This window comes from Gymnoscopelus braueri, assembly GCF_963280865.1.
Source record: "Gymnoscopelus braueri genome assembly, chromosome: 18".
NCBI classification, from domain to species: domain Eukaryota; kingdom Metazoa; phylum Chordata; class Actinopteri; order Myctophiformes; family Myctophidae; genus Gymnoscopelus; species Gymnoscopelus braueri.
This window is the reverse complement of record NC_137618.1, coordinates 20,399,724-20,423,005: the sequence shown is the minus strand read 5'-3', so window position 1 is coordinate 20,423,005 and position 23,282 is coordinate 20,399,724. Positions and strand designations below refer to the sequence as shown.

Below are 23,282 nucleotides of genomic sequence, written 5' to 3'. Positions count from 1 at the left end.
TTCGCCAAACCGATATATACTGTAGGTTGCGCTCTACAGACCGCTGCTGAATAGTCAAGCTGGGCGATGTGTCGAATAAACAAAGTACATTATTGAAAAAAGTCAATTACCCCCTTGGTGCTCGTTAACTTAGCCTACAGATATACCACAACCACCACGCAACACCTGTGTCCATTTGGAGAGAAACTTTCCCTTGGATGAAAGCTAGAAACAGATGTGTGTTCTCTACATGCTCTCCATTCATTAAAAGGAGAGGGGTAGTTTGTATCAGGACAGATAGAAAGTTTGTGTGGTCGGGAGCGGCAAGCTTAGACAGGTCAGCTTTGTGTGAGTGTGTGTGCGCGCGTGTGTGCGTACAAGTTCAAGCACCTATTTCTCTCCGTGTGTGTGTGTGTAGGCAGAGGTGCATATGTATGCATGCATCTGCCAAGTGTGTTTGTATGTGACAGTAAACATATCTCTCTGATGGAAAGCAGGCAGCAGACAGAGTTGCATTTTGTGTACACGCACACGCCTGTGTCTTTTGACCGTCTGTGAACCCAGGGAGGGTATGTCAGTCCAGAGAGGAGGAGGACTAGAGATGGAGAGAGTATAGGAACATACAGGGCAGATGCAGCTGTATTGGAACCCAGCCAGGGTCTTTCTCTCTGCCAGGGAGGATCTGATCCTTAGCCGACCAACTTTGATTACTGGCGCTCAATCCTTCTGGGGTGGGGTTGGCACTTGGCACCACATTAAGGCTAAGACTGATACCACGTCAGGAAGAAAGGGACTAGGGATCTTTAGGACGCTGAGTTGGGTTAGCTGCCCAGATAATAAACATATTTTAATGCACCTTTTGTATTATGTTGGATACAGATGGTAATTGTCGTCTTCACCTGCACAAGCTTCAATGATAATGTTTGAGTTTCCCCTCTGGGGGATCAATACAATATATAATCTGATCTGCATTAGGGTTAAAAGGATGGACTCCAAGTGTGACATCCAAGTTCTACAACAATTAAACTTATGTTAAGTTATCAGATACATGTTCAATAGATTGGCATAAGGGCAGCGGTGAAACCACTGTGAGGGTGAATTCCTTCAGTAAGTCCCCTCGTAAAGAACAAGTGCGTGGTACAACAATGCACTGTTAAGAGCTAAAAGGATCAGGGTTTGTTTCTGTTACTGCAGCATAGTAGTTAGTTAGGTTTATTTATAATGCATTATTTACGTCCTTCAGCTGCAATACTGACTGACTAGAAACCCGTGGACATGGGTGTGCCAGGATCTGGACCTAATCAGGCCAGCTAGTACATTAAAGGGCAAATCTAAGCTGGAACCAGAACTCATATGTTTATTCCTATGATCTTACATAGGTTTGTAATCATGAACAAGTGCTCTCGGTGGCCATTTGCATATGGCTTACATATGGACTCATGCTCTAGCTCATATAATGATCCGTTCTGGATGAGCTACGGGACCAGCACAGCCTCTCTGCTTTGATGGGATTTCTTTGTAATTCTAACCATTATTGTATTCTCACAGACATTATACAAACGACACACAAGACTTCCGCTATAGGGTGGAGTCTGCTTGTCTGCGTAGGGTCAGGCTTTATTGGCTTTGACCTCTAGTTAAGCTTGGATTGTTTTTCCCCGCTCCATAATGTTCTGTCTGATGGTGGGTCTGGAGCTCGTCAGAGCTTCAGATGGGGCCCGTCCTCTCGTTCTTGACCTGTTTTAGCCCCATACAGCTATCTAGGGTTATCTAGGGTCTGGATGTACAGTATCTGGCCTGAACCCAGTTCTGCTGTGAGAACCAGCAGCATGCTCTCCATTTACCCCTTTATAGAGAATCTGCTCTTTCCTTTCGTGGGGTAATTCCCCCATTCGCTTAATGACTCATAAAGTGGCCACTTAAGGCTTCATAACTGGTCGGTCATTGCAGCGTAAACACCAGCTGTGGGAACTACTAAAGCTGGTCTCTTGGGGCAAAACAGATTTATTGCAAACTAACGTAAACTATAATGATAGCAGATTTGAATTAAAATGCAACGGAAGAGAGCCAAGTCATAAACATCTGACACTACTGTAAGTAAGGTTGTATAGTTTTGAGTAGTGTTAACCCATTAAGACCGGGAACGCATCTGTGTATCATTTTTTGCTTTCTTTGGCTATGCAAAAATAGCAGATCTACAAGCTCGTAGCGCGGCACAGAGTGCCGCACTACGAGCTTATAGATCTGCTATTTTTTGAAAAATAAAATCGTGAAAATGTGTCAAATCTTTGATATATTGGTATATATTTTTAAAGCGAACATTTTTAACTATTCTTTGCTTCTGGGGGGTCCCTGGAACAAAACACTTTGAGATGGGGGTCCGCGGCCAAATACATATCATTTTGGGGGTCCTTGAGAACCACTGATATAGAAACATACGTTTCTATATCAGAAATCAAGACATTGGTAGAATCCCCAGAAGCAAAGATTTGAGTTACAAATGTTTGCTTTAAAAAATATATATATATTCCAAGATTTGCACAAAATTGTTCATGATTTTTCAAAAATAGCGGCACTCGGTGCCACGCTATGAGCTTGTAGATCTGCTGTTTTTGAATAGCCCAAAGAAATCTAAAAAATGACACAGATGCGTTCCCGGTCTCAATGGGTTAAGTGAACCCTCTTGGAGCAGAAGCGAGTCATTCATAGACGTCCAGCTTCTGTTTCTACAGTACAAAGTACTTTGAAGGGCTCCCTCCGGAAGGGCAGGTTAGTGGGGTTGAGGCCCATGCAGTCATCGTTCATTTTGATGAAAAAGGGAAACCAAAATGAGCTCACACTTTGACGGTGAAAAGCTTCAAAGTTGTTCACAAATAGCGAAGATAGCAAATCTATGGGCTGTACATCGGCTATTTTCGCCATGCAACACTGTCGTATGACAAAGTATACAAAATAGGGCTAAGTGGTTAAGCATTTTCAAATTTCTGTATGGAAAGCCAGTAGCGTAAGTGGCCTTTTTAATGAGATGATTTATAAGAGATTTCCACCATTTCAGTCATCACACAAAATAATGACCAGAGGTGAGAAATTAGGAGTAGTTAGGGTGTCTGGAGTCAGTGACTAGTAATGGAAAAGTCTTCGGTTCAATGCAGTGACGTGTACCACTGAAGCACCTTCCTGTTCACTCATTGCGAGTTCTGTACGAAACAAAGCAAATCTCCCTAAAGTATGATTGTAAACAGACAGACAACACCAACTACCATTCCAAGTACGTACTATGTTTGTTTAGACAGGCTCTCTGAAGTCTTCAGTGTCAAAAGTACCCCAAGTGTTTATCAGCAACGCTGTACCCTGACTTTGAACTTTGTAGTGTATTTGTTTTGTTTCTAAAGGCTCTGTTTTTTTTAACTGGGTACCCAAAGGTTCATTGCAAGAAGATTGATTTAGGTCTTTAAGAAATGTCAAATACATATTTGACATGTAAAATTAGATATTTCCTACATTCTGCACAATTAGAATAAAACTACGGCAGATTTTTGTTTAGGCCGACAAAAGTTCTTCTGAAAATCTGAGCTTGTGAGAAAAAGCTTGCAAACCACTGTCTCTTCAAATTGGACACAGGTGTATACTTGCATTCTGTGCACACTGGCATACCTCTGTAGCAGACCAGATTATAAATAGCCTTTTCAATTGTTTGAACTCTCTGAGGTATGCTTGATTTATAATGTCAGATACCCAGACGAGCCTAAAAGTTGAACACGCCGCCAGTAGCTAGATCACTTGCTTCTTGTGGTGTAAGACATTACCATGTAAAAGGTTTTGACGACTCTCTAGCAGACACTATCTAATCAACGTCAAAGACGCCGTCCTGTGGTGACCACTCTGCATGGTCTCACACCTACGACAAACTGTGACACTGCTTAAACACACATCTACTAGGGCTGTCACGGTTAAATAATTTAAGTTGACAATTAACTGTGTTTGACGTCGAACACCGGAACATATGAATGTAAATGTCATTTATTTTTGGCTTTTAGGCTTCAAAACAAAAGTTGCACAAGGCAGATATGACAAATAACATACATATTTAATTGCTTTTATACTTTCCATTTTTGTATTTATTATTATTATTATATTCGCTATTAATTCATAGTGGAAATAGCTGAGTGGAATTAGCCGATCTACAAGCTCAAAACGTGTCACGACGTGATAAATAAATTTCAATGTTTGAAAATATATTAAAATTTTTCAACATGGTAATGATTATGACGATTATGCAAAAAAATATTATGATTATCGATTAGGCGATTATGTAATAATTGTGACAGGTCTAATAGCTACATTTCCATTACTTTACACAAAGACCTCACGTGAAGAGTTACAATGTTTTTCTCTTCATTTCATTCAGATGGAGAAAAGGTTATTACCACCATGTCCTAACTACAATAAAGATGGCAAAGCATCTTCAGTGCTCCGTCTGCTTTAAATACATTTATTGTCCTATACCTGACACCAGGGTCTACATTTCTAAATGGAAGAGCGGGGAGACCACTTCCAACAACTGCAGATGGTTTTACTAACATACCGGTACTCTAATATACAGATATGTCATATAAACACTATATGAAATGTCCTCTAAATCAAATTGGATTAACCAGTCTACCCTTTCCCAGTGCTCCAACCTGACGACATCGTCATTATCACTTCACAGACATGAGTGTCAAAGACCCCCTGGTGCTTCACTGTTCTTGGCACCTATTGTCACTCATGGGGAACTAATTGACACCTAAACAACAACACAACACATCCTTTGTTTTCTTTCATTCTTATCCTGATAACAACCCTCTTTACTTGTTTGTTTTGCCCTTAGTCTGATCTACCTCGCGCTTGTATGTCGCTCTGGATAAGAGCGTCGACTGCTAAATGCCTTGATTGTAATTGTCCAGACAGGGAGGGATGGTGCCATGCTAATGATGCTAGCTGCCACCACGGCTAGCAGGCTAGTGTCAGTAATGATTCAGTGGTGGTGGCATAATTTGAATGCGCTAATTTCTCCCTCTTCTTAAGATACAATATAACCCCCCATCCAACACACACACACACACACACACACACACACACACACACACACACACACACACACACACACACACACACACACACAGTGTGTGTGTTGTAAATTGATCTTCATCATTTATTCTCTGTATTTTCTTATTAAAGTTGTTTTGTTTTGATTGTGTTCTACTTAGTTTAGCTTTGTAAAGCGACTTTGAGTACTCAGAAAAGCGCTATATAAATTCCAGGTATTATCACACTACTTCAACCGTCAGCACGACTTAGTTGGAGTCTTGTCTGTGTCTCTCTCAAACACACTTACCAGCCATGGGACAGAATCCAAAGCGCTGCTCTCCATCATAGTCGACGGTGGTCCCACACCATTTCATGCCATCTCGGCGGCCATCAGCGGTGCAGTCAGTGTAGTTGCGCCCGTTGTACATGTAGGGAAACTGGCACAGGGCGCCGTTAGAATTGCCGCCTCGCGTCGCCACCATCACTGTTGAAGTTTAAAAGGGAGCAAGACAGATCAGATACCAAGTAGTGAAATGTCCGCCATGGGAAAACGTCTGGCCAGTCTCATAGTCATTATTAAGTATTATCATTCTCAGCAATGTTGGATTTAACCACTAAAGCACTATTTTGTATTCTCATAAAACACGCTGTACCACAGTGTTGTGCAAAAAGAGTGAAATAGCAAATCTACAAGCTATGTTTTACTATTATTGAACTTTTAAAAAAGATACACTTTTCTATAATCACCAAAATATTGACACCATGTTGAAAGTTGTTAAAAGACCCGTAGAATATTTCTGATCTCATCCACATTACTGATCCATATGCGCCACAGAAAAATCCCATCACCATCATAATCATCATCATCACCATCATCATAACCACTATGTCTTACCATTTTTCTCTGTACAGAAGGAGTATTTCTGGTCCGTCTCATAGTCAGAGGAGGTGGAGCACCACAGCTGTCCATCGCTGTGTCCCTCAGAAATACAGGAGTGATAGGTGTTTCCCTTGTACACGAAAGGGAACACACAGGGCTGACCTCCAGAGTTACCACCGTACACTGGAGCTGGTCCCTCTGCCATGGAGAGAATGACACAGAGAATCAGAGATAGAAACGTTTTGTTTAAAAAAGAAATAGCAGATCTACAAGTGCCCAAAGCGTTAACACGTTGTGAGCTTGTATATCGTCTATTTTCAAATAACCAATGTATATAGGGTTTAAAACAGATTTTGATGCTATATTAACACATTTTGCTGGGGTCCCCATGGAACACCCTCAAGAACCCCTGGGGTTCCCCGGACCCCACTTCGAGAACCACTCCCTTAACCAACACGCACTTTTCCACTGCATGATACCGGATCATCTCGACTCAACTCTACACGCCTTTTTTAAACTTTCCATCAGGCAAAGGTTGTGGCTAGAACCCGGCAATTTTCTAGTATGACTGCCATTTAGGTTCCAAGAGAGCTGAGGCGCTATGAAAAGTTTACATGAAATACAAACAATTGAATGCATAGGACCACAATGGAAACAAGTCCCTTTTTGTGTTATCCTTTTAGCCTTAATGTCTTACTGTACCAAGTGCTGTTTACATTTCTGAAGAAAGTATTCAATCAATCAATCAAAAACACTGCAGACTACTGGAATAATAACTGTGTGACATCTCGCGCAAAACCGGCACTTTTAAATAGCCAAGCTAAGCTTGTCTTATATCTTCTTTTGTATTGATAGCATAGTCTGCAGAGCATATGTCATGCCAACATTTTGCTGCACATACTTGTATGAGTGAGTAACAAACAAACACGCAACTGCAATTAGTTTTTATTCACTCGACTACTCAATTAAATGGCAACCTACAACAGCTACATATGCCATGACCCAAGATATCCTTTATTGTTCCTGTGTGCGTCACTTTAAAGATGACGCCACCGCGTTGTCATGCCCCATCGCTATGATGACCAGCTGCATTGCTGCTATGATGACCAGCTGCATTGTTTGTAGTGGAAAAACTAAGTACCTGGTACCAAAAGCGAATAGGGTCGAGTTGAACCAGTATAATGTGGCTAAAGTGACCTTGAGTAGTGCGTAGTTTCCATGTGTGAATATGTGTAATCATCCCTCCCACAACAACTACTCCCCCAGGCCTCTTGCAGCAAAACAAATGTGTGATTAATCTTAATCAAGTTGTCTAGTTGTGGAAATTTCAATTGAGTGATTGCAGACAGTGCCATTGTGCAAACGTGCAACTTGCATGGTTGAGTAACAATAAAACCACAGCATCTCTCACCCCATTCCTCACAGCTGATTCCGTTGCCCAGACAGGTACAGATCATCTGCTTAGTTCCCTGGTTCTTCATCCAGCGCTGGCCCAAGGAGTAAGTCATACCTGCGTCCGTCCGACAGGCTCCCTCCTGGGGCAGCACAGCTAGCGCAGGTTGGATGTTGGTGATGACACTGGTGCCTGAATTGTGACACAGAAGTTGAATTAGCAATAGTACAGGAGAACTACGCATGGCTACATAAAAACGGACAACTAATGACTAAAATAACAGTCGTGACATGGCGAGATAAAGCAACATTATTTCAGTATAAATTAGGTTGTTTTTCTGAACTAGGCTTTTTTCCCACCCTTTAGTTCACCAATGGTAGATAATGGGTTGTTTGCTCTCAGCATTGTTGCTCACAGGGTGTGTCGTTTTGTATCCTCAAGAGAATAATGCAAAATAGCTACAACCGCTCTCTGGTGTGAAAATACATTATTCTTTACAGTATGCTATACCAACAGACAATAAGTTGACATGACAGAAAGCAAAGAAAATATTTCATTACAGTTCCATAATAATTTAGGTGCCGGTACAAACGATAATGGGACTATGATAATGCATTTTCTTTTTCAACGAACTGTATCAGTACCATGCATCAGCTAGAAACATAAAAGAGTAAGATGATTTCATTATTACGTATGTGTCAGAAATTGTAGAACAAGCACCTGCATATGTCCTTATCCTGCCTCAATTGTTAGGGTTGCATAACACACTAGAATAATATGTCTGCATTTGATTTATACAACATAACTTGCCTGTAAATTGCTGGAAATGATATATCCCCACAATTAACTCTTTGTCCGTCAGACACATTTCATTTCTTTAATTATTTTTCCATCTCACTCACAATAATAATTTCAGGCATGTTTGTTACCCTCCCTTTGGCCTTTCCCACATGCCATATCTCCCTTCTCGCGCCCTCTATCTTTTCCTATTGCATAATTTATGCTCCGTCGCACGACGGTGTCGCGCAACAAAAACGGAAGATCCACAAGCTCACAACGCGCCGCATCCGTATCGCATTGTGAGCTTGTAGATCGGCTGTTTCAGTTGTGTGATGAAGTATAAATCGGGCTTATCTCTCTCTCGCTCCCCATCCTGTGATGGGGAGGGGAGGAGGCATGTCTCCTACACTTCAGCACTTCAACTTTCCCTTGGCTCGTTTTACCTCTGGCCCCTGTTTGTCTGAAGTGCTTTCTCGCTCCGTATCTCTCTCTCTCTCCCTCTCTCTCTGTGTCCCTCTGTCGGTCTCTCTCTCCCCTTACTCTATCTCTGCGGTATGTGTTTGTCTCTCCGCATAACAACAAGAAGCCAACAACACAATCCAGCTCTCACCCAGTCCTACGGTGTGCAGAGAGGCGTGTCTCTCGCACTTCCACTCTCCTCGTCCGTTCCCCGTGCACAGACACTGCAGCGGGTGACCCCTGGAGTCTGTCTTAGTCCAGGTGTCTCCAATACGGTACGACGACAAGGTGTCCTGGTCATTGCAACGATCTAAAAGAGGGTTAAACAGAGATTTAATTGAGGGAGAGAGCAAGAGGCGTGGTAGAAAGGCAAAGTGCATCCTGGTTGATACAATAATCTAGGAGGAGAAAGGGATGAGAAAGAGGCAACAAAAATTGTGTGTGTGTGTGTATGTGTGTGTGTTTTGGTGCTTTAGGTGTGTGTACATGTCAACAGCGTCATGTCGTGCACACACACTGTTTTCAGTTGCAAGTGGTAGCACACTGTTGACAATCAGTCTCTGTCGTAAAATGCAATGGCTGCGGGCCACCCTGAAGTCTCATAATAATGACAACAAGCAGGGAAATGACTCTCCTTCTCATCTCTCACATGAGGCAGAATCGTTAAGGAAGCAAACGTAAGTAAGCAACGGTTCTAATTGGAAACACGGCCAGTGGATCTTTCCACCACAGGCCGTTAAAATCCTTCAACAAAACACGCACTACCGTTTTCCCTTAGCCCTGCCAGTAAGGTTAGTGTGTGCGTGTGCGTAGTGTGGCTAGTGCCAGTGGCACTCATAAGAGGGCGACTAGAATGTAATCCAGCTGCTGTGTGTGTGTGTGTGTGTGTGTAGGCGCACGTGACTCATTCCAAAATAGAGTCCAGAAGCAAATCAATTTCACATCTCCCATTGTGTGCAGCTCTTGGTTTCCCAACTCTCCCTTTCTTGTTGTGACAGGTACACGCAAACAAAATAATCCAATCAAAGGAGATTGTGGTTGAAAAGGGGAAGGCAAAAAAAGAATATGAGGCATAAATCCACAATAGAGATATCAAGAAAACCAAATCACATCCATGATTAAACGGTCATGGTCTTTTCACAGATGCTGAACCACAAGAGAGAGAAGCGAAACTGGGTCTTGTATTCAGACTCTACAATATGTCACAAACGGCTGAGTTCACTACCCTACTCCTTCTTACTTCTGGATGTGCAGGTGATACGGCCACTCCCCTCTCCCAGACAGGTACAGTCCACCACCATCCAGCCCTGGTAGGGCTTCTCCCACGTCTCCCCGACCACGTAGGACGTCCCCGCCGTGTTGTCGTAGCAACGCTCAGCTGGCGAGAGACGAGTCAGTTAGGGCCAGATATATGAACCCATTCAATCCGGGAACCTAGTCTGTGTCATTTTAGATTTGAGCTAACATTTTTCTATACTTTTATACTGGCTATTCAAAAATAGCAGATATACAAGCTCATAGCGCAGCACCGAGTGCCGCGCTATGAGCTTGTAGATCTGCTATTTTTTTAAAAGGTTGAACATTTGTGCAAATCTTGGAATATATATATTTTTAAAGCCAACATTTGTAACTTTGCTTCTGGAGGTCCCTGGAACAAAATATATATATATATACATATATATATATATATATATATATATACACACTCGGTGCCGCACTATGGTCCTGTAGATCTGCTATTTTTGAATAGCCAAAGAAATCTAAAATGACACAGACAGATGTGTTCCCGGATTGAATGGGTTAACATGAAAATCGCTGATTCAGCCAATTGTCCAACTAACTGAAATGATAGTGAGCGAGTGAGTCAGTGAGTGAGTCGAGTGACGTTATGCTCACCGACGGGTTTGCAGGTCCACTCTCCCTTGCCGTTCCCCAGGCACACACACTCCAACATGTAGCCTCCTGTCTCGTGGGGTCTCCTCCAGGTGTCGCCAATCTTATAGGAAGCCCCGCCCTCGTGACAGCGATCTGTGGGAGGGGAAAGAATAAAAATGATAAACTAAGTGTTAAAGTCATTTGATGACTGGCGGAAAGATGCTAATGTATCCGGTAGGGGACTCAAAGAGTCTCCTTTGATTCTCCTAGCGGAGAGACCGCCGGTCATAAACTTATTGGCTTAGGAATGCGCAAAAAAACCTTTAAAAAGGTGAGAGAGGGGATGAAATAAAACCGCAGTATACTTCATTGACAGGAGTCCCCCCAGGGCTCTATACTAGACCCCCTCTGGTTTTTACTCTACACTTTATATCGCCACTGAAAAATAGCCAGTCTAAAAGCTCACAATGTGTCACGTCGCAAGCTTTTAAATCTGCTATTTCTGCCAAATGCCTTCCCCCAGAATAGGGTAGGGTTAGGGTTCATGTGGTAGATGCAGTATAAATCAAGAGTAAGAAACACATAGCCAAGATCCATTCCTCCCATTACCTAACCACACAGATAGTCTGTAAACAGTTGCATTGCCCCAGTTGGAGATTGCTGGAGAATCTGGAGATTAAGCAGTCTGGTGGTCTAAAAAAAACTTTTTCTGCTCATTGGCAACTGTCCGTCTGGGACACCGCAACACATGCAGGCGTATACATTCTCAATGAGTTATGGTCATTTTAGCTGGTCTACGCTACTTAACCACTTACTGGCAAGGGGACAGCCTCTTCTGGGATAAGCACACACAAGGACACACATAAAGGCACAGAAACATGCACACACACACACACACACACACACACACACACACACACACACACAACTTACTGGCAATGGTGCAGCTGATCTTTCCCTTTCCAGAGCCGATGCAGGTACAGTCCCAGATCATGCCCTCTTTGGGTCGCTCGTACGTCTCTCCCACAGTGTAAGACTTCTGGTTGATCTTATCGTAGCACGTCTCCTCCGCTACAGGGAGAGATCAGGGCGGTGAGATAAGAGCATGAATGGGTCACATGATGACACAGATGGAATCAGGGGGAGCAGCAGAGGGTTGATTGGAGACGAGGTGGAGGGGAGACCCCCCCTTCTTACGTCTGCCAAAAGCTGTGACCCACTCGCACTATATCATTCTCCTACAAGGAATAGCGAAAGTAGCTGATCTACAAGCTCACAACACGTCATATTGCGATGCTTTGTGAGCTTGTAGATCGGCAATTTTTGCTAAAAGCTTTTGAATATTTTTTTATATTTTTGACAATATAATGACTACCCAAAAGGTTGAAAGTGGATGAAAGCAAGTTGTGATTAAGTGCAGGGACGAATGTACAGTAAGCAACGACTGCATGTGTTGCATAGTGTGGGTGGCAGGAGGAGTTTTAATTGAATTGAGGAATAATGTCTGTGAAGGAGGGTCTTGTTCTTGTAGAGAGACAGGAAATCTAATATATACACACAGAAGAGACAGACACACACAGAGACAGACACACACATTGACTGTAAGTACATGGACACAAAGATAAGAACTAACCTTCAGGTTTGCTTTTACACTTGATGCCAGCAACTCCATGACAGGTACAGATCAGCGTGCTGCCCAAGTATGGTCGGTCCCACTGCTCATTAAGACCATAGAATTTACCATTCTCTATACAGCCATCTGAGAGGGAGGAACACACAAAACAACATAGCTATGGATTAGGGTCACGGAACAAATTACACTTCTTACCTGGAGTTTAATGGGTTCATGTATTTATCATTTGTATTGATGGCTATACTGCAATTTCTATGAAATAATTTGCTGGAAAAAATATATAATATATTATTTCAGTCCATTGCAGGTTATCAAGGGGGTTTTGTCTATCATTCAAATAACACTGGCCTCTGTTCTGAATGTAACTTATAAACACGCGGAAAATAACATTATTATCACATGGTTGTACAACAAAGTATTAATTAGGGAGCAGGAACTAGGCAGGGTGTGATTTAGGAGGGGATCATAGACTAGAGAGGGGGGGGAGAATGGGAAAGGACTTCCTCCCTCCCCCCATGTACTTATTACACCCTTCTCCAGCCCCCCCACCCCACCCCCATCTCCACACGCACACACACACGCACAGTTTTAGCTACCCTTTCTATGAGCTGCAATGCCACCATGAGATATTTGACTCCACTTGGCACTTATAGAGATCTCAAATGGAATAAAACGTTTTAATTGCATGACTATAGCCTTAATGCAGGACTGTGAAATGAAGCCTATAATGTTGCCAGGTTAACAGTTTAACTTGGGACAGGGTCACAGGGACAATTACAGAAACCAGAGTTGTATTTCTATTTTTCTTTCTCCTCCAAGCACCGTCGCAAGTCATTTTGATTAATGTCAGCCCCCTGAACGTCTCAGATTACCTTTTCATCTAGGAAATGACTTCTTCTCCTTTTTTTTGCGAGTGCAGGATTTTCCTATGATATTTTAATAAAGCACTGATGCCAAAATGATCCCAAATAATAAACCATATATAACAATATATAATATTAACGTATGCATACGTTGATCACAATGGAAACAAGCCATGGTGCTTTCTTGGGTTTAAAATCCTCAATAGCAGACAAGTATGGAACTGTACTTTCCTGTGCTTTTTTTTGTTGCAAACTGCTAATAAAGTATTCAATCAATCAATCAATCAATCATAATGCAACGATCATAGCCACAACAAAGTGCCAATTTTGCCTAAAATTAGCTCATAAAAGGAAAAAGCTCCAAAAGCTTACCTTGGGAGACCGAGGGCACTTGATGCTGCAGCGCAGCCTCTCTCTCTCTCGGCATGCAGTGCACCGAGGTGGCGACGCAGAGCGCCATCAGCACCCTGCCGATGGGTGCCATCAGCACCCTGCCGATGGGTGCCATCAGCACCCTGCCGATGGGTGCCATCAGCACCCTGCCGATGGGTGCCATGGGGCTGCTGGACATGATCGATGCTGGAAGAACCACACGATCACTGCAGAATAATGTAGTCTACAAGATCTAAATCTACCGCAAGATGATTCCCCTTTTTTACGGGCGAAGGAGAGCAGTCAGTCTGCAGTCAGTCTGTTGTTGGTTCCAGTGTATTTTCAAACTAACTGTCCCCCATGCAGTCCGTTCTTCTCCTCCTGTCTCTCCGACCCGTGTGTGTGTGTGCGCTCCGCGCAGGTTAGGTTATAGCAGCGGCGTTGCCATGTCCGCTTCTTATAAGCGACGTTGGGATTGTTTTTGTGTAAAGTTGCTTGTTGCGGGTTGAGTTTTTTGGGGCTTGTTTCTAAAGTGTTACTAAGTTGTAGTTACTTATTTGGGCTTGTTTCCCAATGTGGTTTTCCCAAATGAACATGTAGATTAGTCTGCGGACCCCCCCCCCCCCCCCATCTGAAAATATGTAATGCCATACAAGATTTGTGTTGTAAATGTTTCAAAAAATATTCCACATTTTTCTAAATTTCTTTAAGTAAAAAAAAAAAAAAAGCAGATCTGCATGATCTATAACGCGTCGTGACGCGTTGTGAGCTTGTTTATCTGCTATTTTCAAATAGCCAATGTAGAAGGGCTCGCTTCTTTTTTCATAGAGCTGGTTGCCTGTTTCTCTCGTAAAACCTGGCAACCCTGGTTAGCAGCGCACCAGTCTGTGGGAGTGATTTATCTGGGCATAGCTTTCATGGGTTCATGAAGGAGGAGGGAGGTCCAACAAAGAGAAAGAAAGCAGTGGTGGAAAAAGTACTCACATTTTTTACTTATAAGTAAAAGTATCAATACTGTAGAAATACTCTGTTACAAGTAAAAGTCCTGAATTCTAAATTGATTTGAGTAAAAGTACAAAAGTATTGGTATCAAAATGTACTTAAAGTACCAAAAGTAGAAAGTACTCATTATGCAGAAAATAGCAGATCTTCAAGCTCACAATGTGTTGCATGGCGACACATTGTGAGCTTGTACATTGGCCATTTTCAATTGGCCGAAATTTATGTAGGGCTGAAGTATAATTAATGTTAGTTTTGTAATAATAATCAAAATATACAAAGTAATACTCATTAAAGTTTTCAAATAATTGCAGTGGAGTAAAAGTACAACATTTCCTCTGAGATGTAGCCTAGTGGAGTAGAAGTAAAAGTACAGAAATTTGGAAATACTCCATTAAAGTAAGTACCTCAAAATCGTACTGAAGTACAGTACTTGAGTTTAGTTACTTTACACCACTGCACTGGCTACCCCACGCACCATCAGAGTTCACTATGCGTCAACGGTTGGTCAATAGGTCTAATACACATTTCAAAGTGACAGCTCTTATTACCATACAACAACTACTATTTTATTGGGCAGCTAATGTAAATTCCATTAAGTCTACTACTCAGTATGCCATGGCCTATATCAGAGACAGCAGCAAAGCAAACTTTATAGTATCTTTAGATCAGATTGGCTACGATCTGATGATCACAAAATAACAACAACCATGCACTGCCTCCCACTTTATTTTACTTGATGTTGTGTGTGTAAATAAACTGTCCTGCAAAAACATTGCATAATTTGACTGCCACTTTTCTTGTTACACCCTGGTTCAGTACCCAAATTGTTTCAGGTCAGGAACTCCCCTAATTTGATTATTACAATTAAATCATTAGTCATGTCCTTCCAGTGTTTGTTATCTCACCACCTAGGATACAGTCATGCCTAACAAAGACCATGGTCTGATCCCTGACTTCAAAGGTGTGAATATCTCTTTGGACAAGGCAAGTTTATTTGTGTCTCACATTTCAACAAGGCAATTCAAAGAGCTTTAGATAAAACATTAAGCATTAAATAAAGAGCATTTAGTGCAATAAAAACTAAAATAAGTAAAATTACAGAAACATATAGAATAAAATTACAGTGCAAATATATATTCTTTTTTTCTGGATGTCTGGATGATACAAGATATAGAACAAGATCAGAAATGTATTTTGGCCATAAACCATTCAATGCTTTATAAACCACCATTTTGAAATAAATTATTTGATATAGTGTATTACATTATTTGACGTAATGTAAGAACACAGTAGCCTGCCATATATGACACCAAGATACACCAAATAACCAAGATATAACTGCAACATAAGACACATTTTCATGCCATGGACCCCCAAAATAGCCTTAGCCTGGTTGCAGCCCCTCATTGCAAAATGGCTTTAGAAAAAATCAGAAATGAACTAGAAAAACTGCTCCTTGGAGCACAGGTCAGGTAGGTTATTGTGGGCCGGCAATGTTCGGAATGACCATTTCGTTTAATGACTATAGAGATCTGTAGGAGTAGGCTACTGTCAAAAAAATGGTTTTGCAAAAATTGGCCTTCTGGTGGCGCTGTAACAGGCCCCCGTTCTGCTCTGGCATCCAGGGAGTGTGTGCTGTGCACAGTTTTGCTGCGATCAAGCCAGCGGTGCCGGAGATTAGCTGTTCACAGACGGTCACACACACGGACGGACGGACGGACGGACGGACGGGTTGCAAAACATCATCTCGGCCATGCCTTCGGCCTGGTGGAGACAATGATGTGACACGTTGTGAGCTTGCAGATCTGCTATTTTCGCTATTTTGGAACATGTTTGCGAAAATTCTGAAATGTCTTACAATAATGACATGCCTACAAAGGGACACCAGGTTGAAACTGCATGGCACAATAACCTTATGAATTGATATTTAAAAAATATCATATTTGGTATGATTTTCTTTTCTCTCACTCTTCCAATTGCTCCCCCCTGGAGGCCCCCACTTTGAGGTATCAGGTTCTGAAATTGGGTTTTTGTTGAGCAAGGCTTCTGCAGGACATCAGAGCTATGCAGGATATTGCCTATAGGTTTACACAAGTGAGCAGAGATCTGGAGGAATTAGGTCACATGGCGTCAGCATCTGGAAAGCCTCCAGTAGCAATGTTTCACTGTCTGGAAAGTGTTTATACGTCCAAGGTCTTTATTGCAGTGACTCTATTGTGATAGAAAGCCAACTTTGCATGGTGGATCCCTGACCTTCTATTCATTAGCTAATGGTGAGGTGGGTCTGTTTAATTATTACACTGTTGTGATTATGCTCAATCTCAATAAGAGGTAGCAAATATGTTGGGATAGTATCCAACTTGGCATGGTCAACATCACTCACTTAGCTTTATTTAGGCATAGCTTAATGTTGAGGTATTGATTTCCTTCAACATTGAAAAAGCTTAACAAAACAAGACAGAGTCTAATAACGGTGTGGTTCCCTGTGCAACTGAAAAGGCTTTCAGACAGTTAGCTGAATTAATTATCCGTTATCTGTCTAAAACCTAAGCCAAAATACATTTTAAAATGACACAAAAACTTCAGTCTTAATTTAGTGGGAGAATTGCATTCCTTCAACCTTTTACATTGAGCTACAGTGATATGCATGCATGCATGAAATCTGTGTGTCTGTGTGTCTGTGTGTCCCCCGCATATCTGAAGAACCGTCTGACCGATCTACTTCAAAATGGAAGTAGATCGGAAACCCGTGCATCGTCAAGAACCTGAGGGAGCGCATTGCCAGGTGGGAAGTTGGTCGGATCAGCGGTTGTCCAGAATCCATCTATAGATACAGGAAATCTGAGTGTGTGTGTGTGTGTCTGTCTGTTAGTGTCCCTTTTATGCCCATATATGGAGATCCCTGATGTCGTCAATATGACGTAGTACTTAGGTCATAGACTGGTTAATTCGTACTGCACTGCACTAAGTAACAGGTAAAGAGTACAGCACTAAGTACTCTGACAAGAGTTACAACAGGTACTGCATAACCTGGAAGGGCATGCGTTCCCAACGGCCATCGCCCCAGTATTGATAAGTATCTACACATTATCAGCTAGAAAGGGGTGCAGAGCGCATCTCTCAGCCAGGCTGGGTGGCCTACCCAGGGCTGTATAAGTCGTGGGTTGCAGCCGTCAGGGGTGTTGTCTTCCTGGAATGACCACTTTGCAGTCTGTCTTTGACTTCACCAGTCTTACGGAACTTGGTCCTAAGTTTGGAAATGGTACCAGGGCTGACAAATAACGCTGCCACTCTGCGTAACGGAACACCAGCTTCCACTTGCCCTTATCCTGAAGGGACAAACGTGGCATCTTTCCATGGGGGCAGTGTTGCTGCTTTGGGCATACACAAACTCAACAAAGTTGCAGGACCCATGCTTAGGTGCGAGTCACACACCAGGAGTATTTTGGCAAATTATGGGGGGGGGGGGGTGTAACAGTGTCAGCTGAGCTGTGTGGTTTGCTGTAATATTGCATGTGGAAGTGTGAGTTGCATTGTGATTGATCTATTCTTATGGGGACAGGGATACAGACCTTTCATACAGCAAGGAATTTAAAAACTGCAACAGTGCCATACATAGCGCCAGGAAGATGCAATAAGAAGTGTGATTTCTAAAATGGATAAGTCCAGTTTGTTCCATATTCTCTTCTCATGCGTTTCCTCTTGAGACAGGAAACGTCTTAAATCCCAAGATTATGCTGGAATGATCCCTGATGGGTGTGAACGCTTGAAACCCATTTAGAGCGTCAAAGCGCTAAATGACTTTCATGGACCCAAACATTTATGGGATACAAGACTAGCACAGTTACAAAAAACATTTACTGTCATTTGCCTTTTAATTTATTTGTGTCATAGCTACATGGATATTATCTGCAATCAGACCTTTTCTATTTCAGGACTTTGTGAAATGTGGAACATACTCCTTTTAATGAAAGGTAATTTGATAATTGGTCACAAGATTTTAACCTCCTTGTTAACCTATGGGGTTGACTTAATTGTCGAAAAATATGTTGCAAATTATGGTTTACTCTAGAGTTTTCAATTCCAAAGTAAGCTATACTGTATTTTCCTCACTGACACCAGGCATAATAGTATTAGCCTACCGTCTTTCTTTTGCTTTCTGCAATGTCTGAAGAAGCCAAACTAAATACGTTTTTCTCTCATATACCTGTACACAAAATGTAACAATAAAGAAGAACCTTGAATTTTGAATGCTTACCAGGCATCTTGAAATGATAATCTACAGTAGGCTCTAGGCTGCTGTGAATGAGTTACAATTCTTAGCCTTCAATATATGTTGACTGTACACAACTCCTAATCCCGGATTATCACTTTATGGGCAGCTATGAGCAGCAGAATTTAGATATATTTTGACTTTGAGTTTTTGTGACTTTTCTTCAGAAGAAAGTGAGGCCCTAAACAGGAACAAAATCCAAAACACTGAAATCCTCTTTTCCATAAAAGAGGATGGAGTGCATTATAGCTTAATTGTCAGTAATAACTTGGGTAATTAGTGGGATGTCTAATTTGCATTCTAAAGTGATTTTGTAATAGCGATCTTCACAGAATGATGTAAGCTGGAGTGAAATGAAACTGCAATGTGGGTGACATCAGTTCTTCTATGTTGTCATGAGCACAACACCAATGAACAACAATAAATTAGACAAATAGTCAGCTGGCTGGTAAATTAAATCAATCAAGTTGTGGTGATAATGGATTTGTATTGAAATATGCATCCATTACGTTGACTTGTTTATGAAGGTGGGACTGGAATGATGCTTGGCTGCAAGATAATCCCCTTTTTGAAGGAAGAAATATACATGTGTAATTATAGTAGTTAGAAAGCAAAACAATGTGACATTTTCTGTTGCTTTAGTGTTGGTGTCATGGGTTGGCTGTTTGCCCTTGCCCTGCTCTTTTCTGCTGTTTTCCCTATAGACATAAATAGGTAGACACTTCATTGACCAGTGACACTGGGCCATTTTTTTTGGTTCATACTACAAAGTTGTGCTGTTTAATTGAAAGTCTGTTTTTGGATTTGGGTTAACAAAATTAAAGATTGATTGAATAAGTTCTGCTTTTGGGTCCAAAACACAACTACCCTTAACAGTTAGGGAAACAGTCATTCACTGTTGTATGCAGAATACAAAATTGAGACCACATGGTTTCATCTGTAATATTTTAACAAATCGAATAAATCATTTAGCCAGATTAGAGCCATGTGATGCTAAGTCTTCTAGAACGAGATATCAATCTATGATCTCAGTTTTAAAAGCCCTGTTGACTAACCGTAGAAAAGAGAATCACAGACTTATTTTAGGGGAAATAATGAGGTGACATGAATAATGGTTTAGCCTTAATTGAAGCTGCACTAGTCCTTGGACTGGAAATCAGGCTGTTGATGTATCTATGAAATCCACAACTGATCTGTTCAAATCTGATGGTGGAAAGAGGTGTGGTGGAAAGATCAGAGGAATGGTGGGAAATGAAATCAATGTTTTCTTTCATTTTCACCCCAGAGTAAGGAAGGTGCATGTCATAATTTTTCTCGGAAGGTATTTAAGAGGGGTGGGGATATAAAGAGGCTCTAAGATAATTACAAATCAAGGGGAACGTTTATTTCTATTTAAAAGAACTAAACAAATGTTATTCTCTCAGAATCAGGACTGCATATTTCTAGTGCGGTCCTGGGTCTTGAGAAGGATGACAGTGCATCTCCTTATTATTATGGTATATAACCATATAATTCAGACCATCTGGGTCCTTGGGGGCAAGAAGGACTCAGGGAAGTGTGATTACTCAATTTTGTCTTCAAAACAAATTCATCTTTGCTGAAGAACATTGCTGTTTCACAGATGTTTAGATTTTTTTTATTGTTTTCTCAAGGGTGAGAATGAATAAACAAACAGAAACTATTGTTCTTTATGCTGATCAGCATTAAAAAATGCTTTACTTTTATTCTCAGTAACTTGAGTTACTGAAATCTCGGATTCATTTTTATCATGTTGACTGACTAGCCATAACCACGTTCAACCTGCAAAATAGGGACGCTATTTGGTAATTAATTACAGGCAAAACCTTTCAGAAATGTATACCATATATAGTTTAACACAAGAGGCATACCAAACTTAGTCATGCTAATATAATTTTGTTTTATGAGCTCAAGGTGTGATAGATTACATAATTGGCCCAAATTCATGACCAAGATTATTTGTTATGATACTTTTGTTCCGTACGTGCAGCCCATGGTGTTATTGTGTTTTTTTAACCCATTCACCAAATCCATCTCTCGGCTCAAGACAATATTAGTATTGTCCCTATATGGCTTTGAAGCCATACAAGCTATGTTTACTCCAGCAGGGCTTCATGACCTTTAGGGATGGACACTCTCTGGGCTTTTCGGGGAAAAGATGACCGCTGACATAAAGTTGGCTTGTTTTTTGCTGCTGGTTAGTACTGTGGCAGCAGACACGATGCACACGTTCCATATGTTTCCAATTATATTCTGCATTTAGAGCTGAAACAATATCTGCTATAGCATCTGTCTGGAAATAAAACAAATCTATCTGAGATTAGATAGGAAGATAAGTTCTTCTCCCTTTGGAGTCAACCACTTAGTGCCCATTCTCTTTCACCTCCTAATCTTCCTTAATATGTATATTGTCCTTCCTTCCTTCCTTCCTTCCTTCCTTCCTTCCTTCCTTCCTTCCTTCCTTCCTTCCTTCCTTCCTTCCTTCCTTCCTTCCTTCCCTCCCTCCCTCCCTCTCTCCCACCCCCAGTCAAGCCCTCCTAAATCCCCCGTAACACACTTAACTATATATGGACATGTTCTTAGGTGGAGAGGTCATGTGAAGTCAAGTTTGACATGGTTAACTCATCTGAAGTACTACTGACAACTGTTTCACCCTCCAGATGCGGTCGTTCTCACCACTGGTGGCACTGATCGTATATCTGTCTGTATTCGCATTTGAACTTGCATGGGGCCTCTGACAACAGGATAACCAAAGAATGCATGACACAAGGACAATTAAATATGAGGTTCAAGGCAGGGGAGGAATCCAACACACCATATCATTTCATAATTTTTTTGCAATAGTAAAGTAATCACAGCCGTATCCATCTTAGGCCGTTACGTTATGCTTGTTAAACCACTTCCAGAGGGAATGCTTAATGTCCAGGGTCTCGCTGTCTCGCTTAATTTGATTATTACTGTGTCATTCCACTCTCCACTCCCGTTGCATCATCCAACACTCGCTTTTCATAGACTTCACCAGGAATTCTGAGGAAGCTATTGAGCTCGTTTTCTTAGACTAGTTCGGTTCACTTAATTTGAAAGGTAATCCGTGTATATAAATTGTGACAGTCCTGAATCTCTATCTCTTCAAATTGCCGTATCCAAATGAAAACATTGCCCCACACGACCCCCATGACCAGAGCTTCCAATGTTAAACCACTGATGTGGCTATAAAGTGGGAAATCCCATTTTTAAGTCATTATCGGGTGATTGTGCAAGCTAAATGCCCACTATGGTTTTCACAGACCATACATAAACATTCTTGAGGATTGCACTGGTTTTAGACTAACAGTAATTTCCTATTAAAAGTGAATCATCACGGGGTTGGGTCTCTGCAGACAAAAGAACACAATCGGTTCCAGTATTCTCCTGGGTATATTGTTTACAGAAACAGTAGAGGACTGATAAATCCCCAAAACAGATGAAAAGAGTTATAATCACAGAGCTAGTATGTATAGATTTCTGACATAGTGTACTTCATACTTAAGTTACTCATCATAAAAAAGGACATCTAAGTTATAGGCTACTGTACAAACTTTATTTTATTATTATCCTCAAACAGTCTGTGTATAAAAAAAAGGTTTATTTTAACAGCATTGTAATTCTTTGACTGCAGACACAGGAGAGTGCATTATGATGCACTGATAAATATTCATTCTCTATCAATTTTGATTCTATGGCAAAGGAAGTTTGAGTGTTGCGATGTTTGTGGAGGTGGTTTATAGGGCCATGTTGTTCTCATGCCCTCTAATGCGTTTTTCCACATCCCCGAACAAGTCCCCTAAGCATTATGGCTTTGAGCAGAATCAGACAAAGGGGATGGATTTCAAAATGTGAAAGGGATTGCACGTACTTTACTTCACGATGTTTCTTGAAATAATTAAAGCATAAAGCCACCCAATTTACATATTTTCTCGTTTCATGAAGCCAGAAACCAAGGCTGTAATCTGCGAGGACATTAAAAAAGCAGGAGGTATGCAGCTGGTTTTGAGACTGTTTTAAGACCAGTCTAGTGTACTGAGACATTTTCAGTGATGACCAAGACCTCATCAGCATTAGAAATGTGTGGAGCTTGAGCCCCTAATCACTCTATCTTTCCTCAAACTATATGACCTCATCTCCCTTAGGGAGGAGCAAGAGGAGGGAGGGAGGGGACGGCAGGAGAAGATGGGGGAGGGAAACAGAAAATGGAGAAAGGAGGCAAGGGGGTTTGATATTGGTTTCCTGGAGAATCTTGCCTTTTGTTTGCTTTACTATAATAGAGTGAACTCCCTCCACTTGGAATCTTTCTTCCAAATATGTTTTTTTCTCTTCTGAATCAAAACGCAGTTTTGAAAAAGCACTACGTCATAGTAGTAGGATGACAGTGAAAATTTCTGACCACATTTCTTGAACCTTAAACCTGAAAGAAGGTTTTTGCACCATAGGATCAGGTTAGGTGAAATATAAAGATGAGAGGTCAACTGACCAACATAGGTAGGTCAACTGACCTACCTATGTTGAATGCACTTATTGTAAGTCGCTTTGGATAAAAGCGTCTGCTAAATGACTGTAATGTAATGTAATGTAATGATAGAATAGAAATAACAACAAAGAGGGCGACATGGAGAGGAGGCAGGCGATGAAGAGGGACCGAGGCAGGG

The 23,282-nt window shown here is 41.5% G+C and overlaps 1 protein-coding gene across 2 annotated transcripts in view; it reads right to left on the bottom strand.

Annotated features, from left to right (window-relative positions):
- fn1a (fibronectin 1a) overlaps window positions 1-13,687 on the bottom strand; it is a 54,076-nt gene extending 40,389 nt beyond the window's left edge. For both annotated transcript variants that reach the window (XM_080412765.1, XM_080412766.1), the window contains exons 1-9: window positions 13,305-13,687; window positions 12,070-12,195; window positions 11,370-11,507; window positions 10,458-10,589; window positions 9,802-9,939; window positions 8,713-8,871; window positions 7,341-7,514; window positions 5,945-6,127; window positions 5,357-5,533 (exon numbers count right to left, since the gene is read on the bottom strand). In XM_080412765.1, the coding sequence (XP_080268891.1) occupies window positions 5,357-5,533; window positions 5,945-6,127; window positions 7,341-7,514; window positions 8,713-8,871; window positions 9,802-9,939; window positions 10,458-10,589; window positions 11,370-11,507; window positions 12,070-12,195; window positions 13,305-13,503 (1,426 nt within the window). In that variant the 5' untranslated portion in view covers window positions 13,504-13,687. The remainder of the gene's footprint in view (window positions 1-5,356; window positions 5,534-5,944; window positions 6,128-7,340; window positions 7,515-8,712; window positions 8,872-9,801; window positions 9,940-10,457; window positions 10,590-11,369; window positions 11,508-12,069; window positions 12,196-13,304) is intronic.
- Window positions 13,688-23,282: the final 9,595 nt, after the last annotated feature.